The 16,656-nt window shown below is 35.0% G+C and overlaps 2 protein-coding genes across 5 annotated transcripts in view; one reads left to right on the top strand and one right to left on the bottom strand.

Moving 5' to 3' along the window:
* LOC106059131 (acid phosphatase type 7-like) overlaps nt 1–14,972 on the top strand; it is a 38,245-nt gene extending 23,273 nt beyond the window's left edge. For both annotated transcript variants that reach the window (XM_056035622.1, XM_056035621.1), the window contains 6 exons: nt 6,265–6,340; nt 8,116–8,236; nt 9,043–9,243; nt 9,392–9,585; nt 11,268–11,498; nt 12,895–14,972. In XM_056035622.1, the coding sequence (XP_055891597.1) occupies nt 6,265–6,340; nt 8,116–8,236; nt 9,043–9,243; nt 9,392–9,585; nt 11,268–11,498; nt 12,895–13,205 (1,134 nt within the window). In that variant the 3' untranslated portion in view covers nt 13,206–14,972. The remainder of the gene's footprint in view (nt 1–6,264; nt 6,341–8,115; nt 8,237–9,042; nt 9,244–9,391; nt 9,586–11,267; nt 11,499–12,894) is intronic.
* Nucleotides 14,973–15,536: 564 nt separating this feature from the next.
* Nucleotides 15,537–16,656, bottom strand: part of LOC106059130 (zinc finger protein 423-like) — a 51,515-nt gene continuing 50,395 nt past the window's right edge. For all 3 annotated transcript variants that reach the window (XM_056035619.1, XM_056035620.1, XM_056035617.1), the window contains exons 22-23: nt 16,489–16,637; nt 15,537–16,379 (exon numbers count right to left, since the gene is read on the bottom strand). In XM_056035619.1, the coding sequence (XP_055891594.1) occupies nt 16,284–16,379; nt 16,489–16,637 (245 nt within the window). In that variant the 3' untranslated portion in view covers nt 15,537–16,283. The remainder of the gene's footprint in view (nt 16,380–16,488; nt 16,638–16,656) is intronic.

The raw sequence follows: 16,656 nt of genomic DNA on the forward strand, positions 1-16,656 counted from the left end.
GTAGTTTAAACTTAGAATCTAAGTTGATTGACAGAGACTGAATAGTAAGTAGTTTAAACTTAGAATCTAAGTTGATTGACAGAACAGAACAGTAAGTAGTTTAAACTTAGAATCTAAGTTGATTGATAGAGAACTAAACAGTAAGTAGCTTAGACTTGGAATCTAAGTTGATTGACAGTACAGAACAGTAAGTAGCGTAGACTTGGAATCTAAGTTGATTGACAGAGAACAGAACAGTAAGTAGCGTAGACTTGGAATCTAAGTTGATTGACAGTACAGAACAGTAAGTAGTGTAGACTTGGAATCTAAGTTGATTGACAGTACAGAACAGTAAGTAGCGTAGACTTGGAATCTAAGTTGATTGACAGAGAACAGAACAGTAAGTAGCGTAGACTTGGAATCTAAGTTAATTGACAGTACAGAACAGTAAGTAGCGTAGACTTGGAATCTAAGTTGATTGACAGAGAACAGAACAGTAAGTAGCGTAGACTTGGAATCTAAGTTGATTGACAAAGAACTGAACAGTAAGTAGCGTAGACTTGGAATCTAAGTTGATTGACAGAGAACAGAACAGTAAGTAGCGCAGACTTGGAATCTAAGTTGATTGACAGAGAACTGAACAGTAAGTAGCGTAGACTTGCAATCTAAGTTGATTGACAGAGAACTGAACAGTAAGTAGTGTAGACTTGGAATCTAAGTTGATTGACAGTACAGAACAGTAAGTAGCGTAAACTTGCAATCTAAGTTGATTGACAGAGAACTGAACAGTAAGTAGCTTAGACTTGGAATGTAAGTTGATTGACAGTACAGAACAGTAAGTAGCGTAGACTTGCAATCTAAGTTGATTGACAGAGAACTGAACAGTAAGTAGCAGAGACTTGGAATCTAAGTTGATTGACAGTACAGAACAGTAAGTAGCGTAGACTTGGAATCTAAGTTGATTGACAGTACAGAACAGTAAGTAGCGTAGACTTGCAATCTAAGTTGATTGACAGAGAACTAAACAGTAAGTAGCTTAGACTTGGAATGAAAGTTGATTGACAGTACAGAACAGTAAGTAGCGTAGACTTGCAATCTAAGTTGATTGACAGAGAACTGAACAGTAAGTAGCGTAGACTTGGAATCTAAGTTGATTGACAGTACAGAACAGTAAGTAGCGTAGACTTGCAATCTAAGTTGATTGACAGTACAGAACAGTAAGTAGCGTAGACTTGGAATCTAAGTTGATTGACAGAGAACTGAACAGTAAGTAGCACAGACTTGGAATCTAAGTTGATTAATAGAGAACAGAACAGTAAGTAGCAGACTTGGAATCTAAGTTGATTGACAGAGAACTGAACAGTAAGTAGCAGAGACTTGGAATCTAAGTTGATTGACAGAGAACTGAACAGTAAGTAGCACAGACTTGGAATCTAAGTTGATTGACAGAGAACTGAACAGTAAGTAGCGTAGACTTGGAATCTAAGTTGATTGACAGAGAACTGAACAGTAAGTAGCAGAGACTTAGAATCTAAGTTGATTGACAGAGAACTGAACAGTAAGTAGCAGACTTGGAATCTAAGTTGATTGACAGAGAACTGAACAGTAAGTAGCAGAGACTTGGAATCTAAGTTGATTGACAGAACAGAACAGTAAGTAGAAGAGACTTGGAATCTAAGTTGATTGACAGAGAACTGAACAGTAAGTAGCAGACTTGGAATCTAAGTTGATTGACAGAGAACTGAACAGTAAGTAGCTTAGACTTGGAATCTAAATTGATTGACAGAGAACTGAACAGTAAGTAGCGCAGACTTGGAATCTAAGTTGATTGACAGAACAGAACAGTAAGTAGTTTAGACTTGGAATCTAAGTTGATTGACAGAGAACTGAACAGTAAGTAGCTTAGACTTGGAATCTAAGTTGATTGACAGAGAACTGAACAGTAAGTAGCTAAGACTTGGAATCTAAGTTGATTGACAGAGAACTGAACAGTAAGTAGCTTAGACTTGGAATCTAAGTTGATTGACAGAGAACTGAACAGTAAGTAGCTTAGACTTGGAATCTAAGTTGATTGACAGAGAACTGAACAGTAAGTAGCTAAGACTTGGAATCTAAGTTGATTGACAGAGAACTGAACAGTAAGTAGCTTAGACTTGGAATCTAAGTTGATTGACAGAGAACTGAACAGTAATTAACACAACATAGTCTAGACTTGACAGCAGGGCGCTCCTGGAGTCCACCCAACTCTAATGGGAACCTAACTTTAGGTGGGGAAAGAAACGGTCGTTGTGCTGGCCATATGACACCCTGCTCGTTAACCGTTGGCATCATCTGCTCTATAGATCGCAAGGTCTGAAAGGGGACCTTTTTTTTTTACTTTAGTATTGAGAAAGTGAAGCAGTGGATAGTGACACCCAATAGGATCTGAATTGAAATTTTTGGAGTATATGAATTTAATTCACATTTTATTTGACTAATCCTTCTGTATGCTACCTAAAAATAAGAAGCTATAACATTTTTCAATAGGTCTGAGTAAATTCATTTTTGCTTTTTGGTTAAATCAGTTGTCACTACTGTCAATTTTTTTAATAATAAATTCCTCATGACAACTTTGTGACATTCGGTAATTGCTGGGGGAAGTCAGTGCTGGAAGATGGGGTTTAACTATGTTCATAATAATACAAATGACCATCACCTCACTACGTGATAAAAACTGACGAAATAAAATAAAATAGGAAAGCTTACGTTTAGAGATGAAAAGCGATTATGGAAATTAAATGAAATCAGAAATACATTATTCCACGGGCAGATTGACTATATTGACGTTCGGGCCATAACAGAATGGACCGCTTTGAATGACGTCCATAAATGATTTGAAATTATTCCCCCGTCATGTGGATGGCGATTGACGTTTTCAAAGACATTGATTTGGATACAATTATAAACAATGTGTCAGCGACTTGTTTATTGTGTATATTAGCCTATATAGGCCTATAGGTAGAAAGAACCTTTCGTGTATCCCCTTCCGGAAGTAGATGTTTTAATCTTTTAGTCATGTCAAATAATTTCAAAATCGTGTAATTAAGTTTTCTATTCGGACTAATTAAGATTGCGATTGTATTCTATTCGGTAAGATTGCGATTGTACTGAAGAAATGTAACACTGTTCACAAAAGCATGCATGAGTTAATTTTCGAGGCTTTATAAAACTTTACACCTGACGACTGGACGAATGGATACCTATCATATGTCACGCAAGACGTGGGCCGATAATAAATATTACCGCCAGGGCCTATTAGGACACCCAGCTCGTCCCTGCCTTACTGTGATCTAGAATGTGATCCCTAGAAAAAAAAATGTGTTTCTAGTGCTGGACACACGTCACAGCTTGTTCGTTTAAATTGCTTTCAGCGCCACGTTTGTGGACCAGTGAGAGTAAAAGGGGGTATGTGGAAGATTTCCGTGCTGCCTTCTAGCGCTCATGTAAACACAACACTGGATTTGAACTTGATAAGTAGGTGAAGTAGTCAAGTGTTTTTTTGCGTCTCAGCCAGGCATCCCACATGACACAACTTAAGAAATTTCCTCAGTGGACACTCAGCGCTAAGCAGGACGTTTTGGTGCTGCCATTTTAGTGCGATGTTTGTTTTTCGAGCGCGGTTTTTTTTTTGGCGCGAAATTCTTAAGCCACATTAAATAAGTTCATTTTATTATATGTCTTTAAAAACCAATGATTTATATCTATGTTTTTTTGTAAATGTATTGTTCACATATATGAATATGATTCATCCACATACTGATTCAGAAGATGAACTATTTGTAGGCCTAGCATTTGTGCACAGTATTACAGTCCGGAGACAATAATCACTTGCAGACGTGACCAATAATGACTTAATTCTTCAATGCATAATACGACATTTTATTTGCATAAAATAGAAGATACGAGATAAATTCAATTTCTATGAAAATAATAAATAAAATATAATCCACAGTGTCTAGAAATACGCATCAAAAACGTAAACTTCAATATATATTCACTGTGTAGATGACTTACTGTTAATGCTCCGGCTACATGGTTACTTAGTTCATTTGCTTCTTAAAACTTGACTGACTTACTGGTCCATGACTGCATGAGTAACTCGTTTCTTCCATGGTCACTTCATTAATTTTTCTGACCAAACTCTCGATCTCTCTTACGCCCGTACTTCCGGTCATTCACCACCAGAGTTCACAATTCCTACTTTGACACTCTGTATTCAACAAAATTCACTGAAATAAAACTAGGTATAACATTTTACCTGTGACAGTTTTGTGTGTGTATATAAGAGAAGAGAAGAGAAAATATTTTTATTGATCAAATGGAAATTTTTTTGACTACAATTGACAAAATCAGCTTAACTACTGTACAATAACAGTATAGATGAAAAATTCGAACAACATTCACACACGAAACACATACACACAAATTCGAACAACATTCACACACGAAACACATACACACTCACAACCAGCGCTTTATGAATTTGACTTCTATGTACTTCTCGATGATGACAGCTGATCTTGTGACACTCTGACCGAAAGTGGTAAATCTTTCTGTTTTAGTCCTAATGGAAAGGAGACGACCACTTCATTCAGATCTTATGTAACAGTGTTTTAATGGGTGCAGGTTTTCCTTAAGAATTGAGAGTGTTTTGGAAAGGCATCTTTCATGAAAAGCTCTTCAAGAGATGGTAGCTGTATTCGAGTGATATGCGATGCTTTTTTAATTAGTCTATTTAGTCTAAGTCTTGTGCCAGTGAAGTATTACCATACCAGGGCAAAGACTGCTGATGGTTGCTGTATAAAAAAGTTTAATAATTGTTTTGTCGATGTTAAATTTTCTTAGCTTTCTAAGATAGAAGAGTCGATGGTGAATTTTTGTGTAGAGGTTTTGAGAGTGTTCACTCCAATTCAGTTTGTTGTTGATGGTTGTTCCTAGATATTTATATTCTTGTACTTGTTCTATGGTTCGATTGTTTATCTGAATTTCTGCAATATGGCTTTTATGTTTCCTAAAGCCAATGCTCATTTCTTTAGTTTTCTGAACATTTAAAATTAGAAAGTTATCTATACACCATTGGTAAAAGGTGTTAATTGTTGAATGGTACAGATTTTCGTCACCTGCAATAAGGCCAATGATTGCTGTGTCGTCAGCAAATTTTATGATGGGAGTGTCAGCTGATAGGCTCTGAATGTCAACTGTGTTTATGGTATACAATACTGGTGACAGGACTCACCCCTGCGGCGCTCCAGTGCTAAGTTCTCTCGTGCCTGACACATGCCCGTTCACTTTTGCATATTGTGGGTGTTTGATGAGAAAGTTTAGAATCCAAGCTTAAATGTTTTTGCTAACGTTCAATTCAGATAGTTTTTGTATCATGCGATGTGGTTGGATGGTGTTGAATGCAGATGAAAAATCTACGAATAATACTCTGGCGTAGTGTCTCTGAGTATCAAGATGATGGTATAGACAATTCAGCATGAATAGCATTGCATCTTCTGTACTTCTTGACGGTTTGTAAGCGAACTGGTGCGGGTCAAGACGTGTTTCGGCTTCTTTCAGAAGATGTTTTAAAATCATTTTCTCCAGGCACTTCATTGGAATTGATGTCAGTGCTACGGGACGTAGGGCGTTGTTGGAAGCAATGATCTTCTTTTTGGGTACTGGAATTATTTCAGAAGTCTTCCAAATGGAAGGTATTTTGTGCGTTTGCCAGGACTTGTTGAAGATAGCACAAAAGATATAAGCCAGTTGTTCCACAAATAGTTTTACAGGTTTGCCACTTAATTTGTCGGGTCCCAAGGTTCGAACCCCTGACCATCGAGACGACATGTCCCGAGCTCTCTTTCGCTCTCTTCTCTATCTCTATCTTTCGCTCTTTCCTCTCTCTCTCTCTCTCTCTCTTCTTTCTCTCTCTCGTTACTTCTCTCTCCCTCTCTCTCTCTCTCTCCAGACCCTTTGCGCTGTGTCACTGATACTGTATTTTTTAAGCAAGCCCTGGTTTCAATGATCATGTGTTAGCTTCAAGAAATACTTCCAGGTTTCCAAGCTAAATAATCTTATCAGAGAAGTGTTCCGCATTAAATAATGTTCTCTTATATCTCGTTCATCTTTAATCATCTTTAACATTAATCAAGAGTTTTTATTGATTAAAATCAGGCATCAATGCAATGTTAAAAAGACGTTTCTGTAGACCATGTAAACAAACTATTAACTCATGTCACTTGTGTCTCTATTTCTGACCAGGTCGGAGATGAATATTTGAAACGTATAGAGCCAGCTGTTGCAGTTGTACCATATCTAGTTTCCCCGGGACCTAATGGTAAGCTCCACTTGTAGGCTATTACGTTATGTCAGATTCATGTATGTTCGAACTTTCTGTCTTAAGTCGGCTAGTAACGGCTAGTTGAGACAATACACAAGTACGATTAACAAATGGTCTTTGAATCCGATTATTAAGGTCTGATAGCATTATTAAAGTTACCTAGGAGAAATCTCGCGTCTTTTTCATTCATTGAAACTTTAATGTGTATGAAATTAACTTCCTCCATTGTGACCCGGTTTTCCTGGCTGAGTCAGGTAACCCGTGCCCTGGTGTAATGGTGCTATGAAAAAAAAAAGTACCCTACCTATATAAAAATGTCCTAGCGTATGGAATTATAAATGTCTTTATCTTTGTGTCTTTCTGTGTATTTTACTAAGATTATGTTTTTATTTGTGACAATCTTCAAACTTGGAACTATCCTTACCACAGTTCAAAGGACCTACAAGAATTTACAATGTAAACGTTAGTAATGAGAAATGAATCAATGCACGAGCGTAGACATATATAAATATAGACTGGAAAAAGGAAATAACTTCATGTAACTTGAAAACATGTATATTTATTGTTGTCGGATTTCCGAATTCTGAAAAGTTACATGATCTTTAGTCTTAGAGGTTAAACAAAACTACACTGCTGTATAAATAAAGTACACAAAATTGCAAGTCACAAATTTTCGTTTCATAAAACTCTTTTATCGGCCAGTCTATTTATTTATGTCTATGTGCACGAGGAGAAGGGAAGTAACTGTGTGAAGACATTAGAAGGGGAGACAATACAATTGGAGAACAGAGATTGATGAATGAACTTGAAAGTTGTATTTTACTTTGTGATACTGGAACATTTTTTTAAAGAATGTTAAATAAATTGCTTACTGTGAACTCAATATTTAGATGACCATTGTTCGTTACATTAAATTGTGTGAAGCTGTAGTGTGTGCTACATTGTAATTTTTGGCTTTTATACAGCGCGATAGTTTCATGCTTATAGCATGCTCAGAGCGCTATGGTCCAATCTCATTTGTAGATCAGTGGGGGGAGGGGCGCTCAGTAAACACAACTCTGCTCCAGTCGGGTGTTGAACCTCGAGCCCCCTTCATAGGTAGTCAAGACAAGCCCAGTTCAAGCGTACTTAGCCTCTCGACCATGCTTCCCAATCTGTACTGGCACTCGGCTTCAAGGCTTTTAAGTTATCAATCTTGTCTTATGTAGACGTGACTGAAGTTCTTTCTGTCGTGAAATAGGAACTAGACTATATATTTTTTTGTCTGTCAATAAAAGTTGTGTTAGCTTGAAGTAATACAAAGGTATGGACTATCCTAAACTGTGAAATAACACTACATATTCATTCACTCCCATTCTGTGAAAGTTAACAATAGGGCCTAACCCATTCTATATTCTTTTCAACCCCCATACTTTTCCCTCACTAGAATGAGTTGCAACCACAGATTTGTATAACCTTTATATCTATACTACAAATGTCACTTCAGATTGTCATCAATGGTTGAATTTATAGCAATTAAAATAAAATGTTTAACATAAAATAGAAAAATACATTTAGTTGTTGTTTTTTTCAATATTTATTTTCTTTAAGTGAGATGCAGAGTTTTCACTCTTTAAAATGAATGACGCTTAGGACATAATCTTTTTTAAAGTAACATCTAAGATAAGATTTTAAAAAATCATGCCCTTAATTAGAAATAGGTCTACTTTCCATAATTTATTAGAGAGAATGTTAACAGAGGTTGCATTAAAATTGAGTGATTTTTCTTTCAGAAGTTGAAGAAGAAACCTTCACCCATTATCTACACAGATTCTCAATGCCTGATACAGAATGGCCAATGAGTATTGACAAGATGTGGTACAGTTTGGACTTAGGACCTGTTCATTTAATTAGGTACATTTTAATCATATTTTTTAACTCTTTTTTTTTCTGAAGGGGGGAGAGGGTATTCTATTTTATAAGTTTCTTTTAGAGGAACACTTTGTGGCCGAGTCCAAAACTGCAGCATGAACAGTAGAGAGATGATGGAGAACAGAGTGATTTACAACATACAGTGGCATAGCAACCATGGCATGAAGGGGTTCAGTGCGCCTGGGCCCTCGACCAATAAGGGCCCAATCTGGCACTTGAAAGGGGAAAATGTGTTGACTATAAGTATTTAACTGCTTGAAATTATTTCATTACTTTACTTAAACCATTTTAATTATTGTTCTTCAATTATATTTCTGGTTTTCAAGCAAAGTAACAAATCAATGTAAATGTTTGTACTTTAGCATGGAACCTGTTAAAGGAAAGTAACTCTTAAATTGAGAGTGTTTCATTAAATTCTAACTGTTAATATTTTTAATAATAATGATAATAATAATAAAAACAAATGTGTAAACAATGTGAATGTTCACTCTAAGAAAAAAGAAGGTTGTTTTTGTTTGTCATTTCTTTCCTTAATATTGCTGCATATACACACTAGTTGAATTAGGCGAAATTATACCAGGTATAGACATTAAATTATAAACCAAGTTCTTTTCGTTTGGTATTTGCTGGATGATTATATTTAGTCAGCCCACTGGTACTTTGTTATGCCACTGATAATATGAGCATGACTTGGTAGCATAGGGAAAAGAAAATAGCATCTTATAGTGTAGGTCTAAAGAGTCTGATTTCATAGAAAAATATTAATTTATTAACAATTTAAATGTTAGTTTTTCCTCAGAAGTCTTCTACTTGAAAGATAATAAATATGCAACAGCTCAACACAATTGGCTCATCAAAGATTTGGAAGCTGCTGGGAAAAACAGACAGAATGTTCCATGGCTAATAGCATTCGGAAATCGACCTTTCTATTGCACTTATGAAAATCCACGTCTTGACTGCAATCAGAAAAAATCTAATATTAAGACAGGGTAGACAACTATTTCTTGCAGTGTAACTTTTAGACTGTATCTGTATTTTACAAACTGTAAATCAAATATTTTAATTTTAGCTCTTTTGTTATCCTTTTTATTTTATAAATAGAAAAATGTTTTTTTAATTCCCTATATTTATTCTCAGACTTGAAGACATATTCTTTCATTATGGTGTTGATCTTGTCATTCAGTCCTATGGTGGAGCCTATGAAAGAACATATCCCATGTTGAAAAATGTAGCAACTGCTACAAACTACTCTAATCCTAATGGACCTGTCTATATAATTAGTGGAAGTGCTAATCACTATGATCTAGAATATAATTTTACAGACCCTGCACGTGAGTTTAACTTTAAATTTCAGGAATTATTTTTTAGGGGTCATTTATTTAAAAGACTTACTTAGACTTAGGTCCTCCCGCGCCGTTCGGCGCATTGGGCGGCAAGCTGTCTCCATAATGATCTGTCACTGGCAATGTCTGAAGCCTCCTCCCACCTGGTGTCCACTGTTCTGAGGTCCTCCATGAAGGTGTGTCGCCAAGTAATACGAGGACGTCCATGTTTGCGCTTTCCTCATTTCGGCTTCCATGTTATCGCAACTCTTGGTGTGCGTAATTCATTTTGATGTAGAACATGTCCCGCAAACCTCATGCGACGCTCAGTCACAACCTCACTAAGTGTTCGACTTCCAGTTCGGCATAGGATTTCCTTGTTTGAGATCCGGTCTGTGTAATTGACTCCCAAAATCCGTCTCAGCCATCTCTGTTGAGCCACATTTAGTCTTTTCTCAATTTTGACAGATGACTTCCACGTCTCACATGCATATGTAGCAGTTGGAATGACGATTGTGTTGAGAAGGTGTATTTTTGTCTCGAGTCCAATGGCTTGGCTAGTCCAAATAGGCTGCAGCCTTTGTTATTTTTTTTTGTTTGGAAAAAAAAATCATTGTCTTTTTTTATTTAAAAGACAATGATTTTTTCCAAACAAAAAAAAATGAATAAAGATTTTTATTAGAATACATCTATTCAAGCTGCATATTCAGAGTGGGCAAAAACTGGGCCAAATCTTCAGGGTGGACATGGTTGTTGAAAATGGCTCTTACGATTTTCCTAGAAATTTAACAGTTGATGTATATCATTGGGAGAATAATTACTAACTCCTTAGCCACACTGATCAAACAATGGGGCAGGGTAAAAAAAAGCTTCTTTTTATTTTTAGTCTAACATTCATTACTTATTAAGAGTAAAAAAAAATCAATCCTCTATAAGATGTATAAAGGAGGTATTGTCTTTTTAAAAAAGATTTCTTTTTCTTGTTTTTAATTAGGCAAATTAGCACTCCCTTCTTCAATGAAGATTGTTGTAATTATGTATACCTATATCCAATTAGACCACATACATAAAATGTAATCAAAACAATAATATAGTTCCGAATTAGAAAATAAGTACAAGTACTTGATAATTAATTTAATTTCAGTTCATTACTTTTATATAGCACAGTGAGGGAGGGGGTATCTGCGAGAAGGTTTTCCCTGCTGCCTTTAGGTGCTCAGTAAACACAAGTCTACTTGAGTTGGGATTTGAACTCAAGCCCCCTTGTTAAGCAACCTAGCTATAGTCAATTAATTTTGGCCTTTCAGCCACACATCCCAAGAGATAAAAATAAAAATCCAGATGAGAAACTTGTGCAACAGCAAATCTCTGTTATCTCTCTAACATAACATCCATTAAAACCACCACAATCATATAAAGCCTTGCACCTCACAGTACCTTTAATCAAGGGATTAGGTATAAAGGGTTAATGTATGATGTCCCTAACAAATTTATATTGTAATAACATTCATCTACCTTTCATTGCTCTACAATCTGCACCAAACTTCAATGTTACATTTCTGTCATTGAATATTCCACATCTCTTCTTCCAAGTTCTCTATTCACCACACTCCCTTTGGACACGTTTTAAGATTTATATGGACTTGAACTTAATATGTAAACAAAATGAACTATTATCTCTATCTTCTTAGCTAACTGGTCTGCATTCCGCTTTGTTAATGAGTCAGTATTGACTGTGGGAAGGCTTCGTGTAGTGAATGCCAGTGTTTTGGAATATGAGCAAGTCAATGTCCAAGATAGCAGTGTAATTGACACCTTTGTGATCCAACAAGAGCATCATGGCCAGTTTTCTATGCAGGACTTGTCTTCCAACATCGTGGCAGAGGTGGACAAAAACATTGTGGATGCTGGCGGGAAGCCAGGTATATTTTTTTAGTCTTAAACTTACCTTATATATTACAGACATTACTTAAAAAAAAGAAGATGATTACATCCAATGCATTTCATGTGTCAATCTAGTCATGCATGTTAATCAATGACTTCAACTCTGCTAAGTCCTTGGTTTTCCTGGCTGATTCATGCAACCCATTCCATTCTCCTATATCACTAGGGAAGAAGGAGCACTTGTACCGATTTGTTCTACCGTACTTTAAGTCTTTGATGTTGCTGTTTCTAAATAAACATTACATCTCTAAGTAGTGTAGGTCCTATACAAACATTAAATCTCTAAGTAGTGTAGGTCCTATACAAACATTACACCTAAAAATACTGTTGGTCCTAAACAAATGCTATGCATTCCTAGATGTTTGGTCAGCAGGGCTAGGGATTTGAACCAAAGTAAAAAAAAAGTTCCTTATAAATGACAAGCAAATTGTCAAGCTTTGACCAGTCATTTTGTAAGTAAACTATATTGTATACAGTAATTGTAAACTGCACCATGAAAGAATATTCAAATAAAGGGTTAAGAATGCAGTTTCTAGAAAGGTCTTTTTAAAAAAATACAATAAAAGAAAGGGGGCACTTCTGGATGAATGGTAAAACACTTGGCTTCCGCACTAAAGGACTCGTTCAAATCTCTGTGAAGACTAGATTCAAGATTTTTAAGATGTATTGAATCCACCCAACTCTAATATTGTTGAGAACTCTTAAACCTTGTTCTTAGGATGCAAGCCAGTTCAATGGATAAAAATTTATTTTTATATTACTTTTTATGAACCTTTGGTCTAGACGTAAGTCAGCTAGTTTTCTACGCCATCAACCCCAAGGTCCATTTAGAAAAATAGACTAAATCAATAAAATAGTTAGCCTTCTTAGTAAAATCACTAAATTTAGAAAGCCTTCAGGGCAGAAGACTCAAAAGTAAAGTAGCAATTATACATAAAACACTGAACCATAATCTTCAAATACAGAAACAAAATTTAGGCACATTCCTCGTCCCATATGCTAGGACAAATTTTTACAAATACTCCTTCTTCCCTAGTGCTATTAGAGCATGGAATGGGTTGCCTGAGCTAGCCAGGAAAACCAGTGACTTGGCAGAATTTAAGTCATTGGTTAATTTGCATGACTAAATGCATGACGCATAGGACGTAATCATCTTCTTTTTTGAAGTAACGTCTGTATTATATAAGATAAGATTGCACCTTGAAAAATAATTAGTTTTACATTCGTATAAACATATTGGGGCTTATGCCCAATAACTTGTAATATAATTTTGAAAATATATTTAACAATTAAAAACTTTTTTCCGTTGTTGGCTTTTCTCTGTACTTTTAGTATTAATAAAATAATAGTAATAAAAAAATGTTCTATCTGAAGGTCATCTCAATATTGATGAACTGAAAGCCCCCAAGTCTCCAGTAGAGGCTCTCTTAGAAGGAGATACCAAATTAAGAATTATTATTGGTGGCAGCTGTGCTGGGGTTGCTGTGATTCTGGTTTCTATGTTTATTTTTGCCAAGAAGTGCAAGAGAAAGAGTAAATCCACAAGGCGCTGGGAACAAATGGATATTAATTATGGGAAAAAGTTCTATACCAAGGCCCCAGAGAAGGATGAAGATAATGACTTTGAGATTGATATGAGTGAAGGAACAGAGCCCACAAGAAAACTTTTGAATGCTGATAATTAGGTCCAAATTGATATGAGCGAAGGATCAGAGCTGACAAGGAACCTTTTGAATGCTGATAATTAGGTCTAAATGTAGGTATAGCAAAGTGGTCAGCCGTCTTGGATGAATGTTAATAACTCGTTGTAAGTCTGGTGTTTTAGCTGGTCTCCGATGATACACATTGTGAATTTATTGTTTTGAATGCTTTTAATGAATGTGAATCACTATATCAGCTGCAGAAGTGGAATGCATTTGATGTTATTCATTGTCAGAGTTAATGAGAGATCTTACAGTAATGTTATTTTTTGAATTGTATTTTCATGTCACAAGTGAATGAAGTTTGGTTAAAATGGTCCATTAAAGAAAGCAAACAAAATACTCTTTCAAAATTTGCTGAATTAATATTTCATCGTGTTTTGCTGTTGTTGTTTTTTCATTTAAATGTTTCTTTTGTGTCTATATTCACTTGACTTAATAGAAACAGTTCTATTTCTGACCTGTTAAATTTTGCCACAGTTACAAATATTCATCTCATTAACAGATGTATAAATCACAATTAGCGACATTCCCTTGTCAGCATCTCCATTTTTCTTTCCCGCAACACATTGTCTATTATAATCGATCTACAAGAAAAGCTTCACCACATCTGAACTATATATTTTTTTTTAAATAAAAATCTAATTTGGTAGACAAGACAATCCCATAAAATCATATCTCGATTGATTATTTATTGATTAACTCTTTCTCTCATAACTGACGATACCAACATTGATTCCACCAGAATGTGGTAAATAATTATGGAGAGAAAGAGTTAAAAGTTGTTTTAGAAATCACACTTACATATGTATTAGGTTTTATGATTCAGACCTTTATTTAAAGAAATGCTACTTGTACAAATCACATTTTATAAAGTAATTTTGACTTTCATGAATGTAAAAATGTTTGATATTTTTTTGTACGTTTTCATGAGTTCTTTTTGTTTATTTACATTGTGTCTTGTGGAGGGTTTCAACCTTTTCAGGTCTTATTGAATGTCTTGGGTATATAGATGTGCTTTTGTTTCAATCAATAATTTTAGCATGATGGTCTTTAAGTTTAAGTCAGATGTGCACAAACTTTTTTTCCGCCTGAAGTACATTATAGCCAGCCTCATCATGGCAAAAGTTTCATCTTCTTTTTTGAAGTAACATCTGTATTATATAAGATAATATAAAAAAAATCTTCAATTATTATGTATTGTGGGAAAATTTTGAGGGGCCACATAGCACAGGGTTAATGGCTGGATTTGGAGTTAGTGCCTTATTGGCATATGCTAAGCTGATTGAGAAATAGTAAATTACTGTAGAGCTAAACTGAAAAGCTGCCTAAAAAATAAGTTTGGTACCTTCACAATAAACCACTTTGTGGCTATAATAATTTTGGTAACAAATTTTCATTTAAAGCCTCAGTGATGAGTTTACTGAAACATGGTTTCTTTTTGCTCATGTAAAAATTAGTTTTGACAAAATATTAAAGACATTAACTATTACTAATATTTGAGAGGATAACTACTGACAATATTTGTTTTCTTTTGTGTACAGTCTTTTTTTTATTTTTTATTTTCATCTTTATTAAATGACATGGCAGGGCAAAGTGCAATTTCTTAGAATTACTAGTCTCCCTTTTCTGTGTATATAATTATAATTATGTATTTATCTGAACATAAAACTATGAATATCAAAATCTTGAAATGTACATTTAAATTTTTTTAAGTGCCTTAAAATTATATTTTAATCCCTTAATTGTTTTTAAGAAAAAAAAAATGTTAGCTTCCATGTGCCAATATTATTTGAACGTTTGTAGGGAATGGGGTGCATTGTAACAAACATAAAAAAAAGAACAACTATCCTGATTTTCATTAAAGGTCAAAAGTTTAATATAAATAACCCTAACCCTTGATATATGCTACTGACCAGGATAAATGGAAGGATTTGGTTATGTGAACTGTCACTTGACCCCCCTAAGACAAAAGTCAATGGGCAGAGGAGATGAGAGATGATTGGACCATTTAAAAATAATTTTAAAAAACTGTCATGCTGCCTGGTCATGCAGTATGCACTCTGGACTGTTGTTCATTTGTCTTGAAGGTCCAGAGTTTGTACCATGCCTGCTGCCATCCCCTGTCATCCTTTGGGAGGTTTGGACTAGGATGTAGCTACCTTCAGAACATCTGAAACATGTAAAATAACAAAGAGAAAATGACAATGTTCCACATTCGGATTCATATTTTGGTTTCACATGGAGAAGAGTTACATGAAAGCTTAGGTAACTTGACTGGGTTTTTTTTTTAACTTTGTTTTTCTTTCAAATTAAGAAAAAGCTTTCTAGCTATTTTGTCTTCTGTAAACTTGTAATTTACTTTAATGTTTGTTTATTGGCTCCTTGGTTCTTTTGTTTAGGCATTTTGATTTTTTAGTTACAAAGAAAAATGAATTGAAAATAATTTTATATTTGTTGTATGCTTTTTGTTCTAAATATTATTTATGGTCATTGTGAAAAACAAAATAAAAACTTTTTTTTTTTGAACATTTTTAATAGACTTGAGCTTTTTTTTATCACAAATACAATAAATATTTATATATACATTATTTTTAAAAAAGCATCCAATATGGACAAGTTCAAAAGTTAATGCACCCAGCTGCATAAGAATACAATAGCATACACTGTATTAAAGTTCAAAACAAATGTGTATTGCAATAGACTTTGGGCTCAGATCTTTAGATCAGCCTGGTCTCAGTGAATTCTCTGTGTGGCGCTTGAGTGGTTAAGCCCTTTGGCTTCTGGACTGAAGAGCTTGAGTTTAAATCTTGATGAAGACTGGGAATTTGATTTGGAATTTTTAGGACATCCCAGAGTCCACCCAACTCTAATGGGTATCTGACATACATTAGGTTAGTAAGGGCAGTTAATCATTGTGCTGGACACATAACACCCTCGTTAACCATCAGCCATAGAAACAGATGGATGTTACGTCATCTGATCCCATAGAGCGCTAGGTTATAACTTTTTTTGTTACTCTGTAATTATTGATATAAAAATAGTCTCGTGCGTTGGGTGTTTCTATCTGTCCTCCAAATCTATCATATTGACATCAGTGTCTTCTATTGAATGTTCCTCCAGAGATTTATCAACACTGCCTACAGTTGTAAAAACTTCCTGTGACAAGGTAAAATGAAAAGTTCTGTTAATTCAACACAATTTTTGAATACAATGGCTTTATTTATTATTATATAACACTATCACTAGACTAATATAAAATTGATACCTCATGTGTTTTAATATGTTCATCGATTTCTTGAGTTGAAGCAAAGCTCTGGCTGCACACAGGACACAGCAGATCTAAATCTGGGTTTTTCTTGGTTTCTTTTGTCTCAATATCCAACTCTACAGTAGTTTTAGAATCAGCAGCCTTTTCTGTGATAGAGTAAATTTA

The sequence above is a fragment of the Biomphalaria glabrata genome, chromosome 7 (assembly GCF_947242115.1).
Source record: "Biomphalaria glabrata chromosome 7, xgBioGlab47.1, whole genome shotgun sequence".
NCBI lineage: Eukaryota > Metazoa > Mollusca > Gastropoda > Planorbidae > Biomphalaria > Biomphalaria glabrata.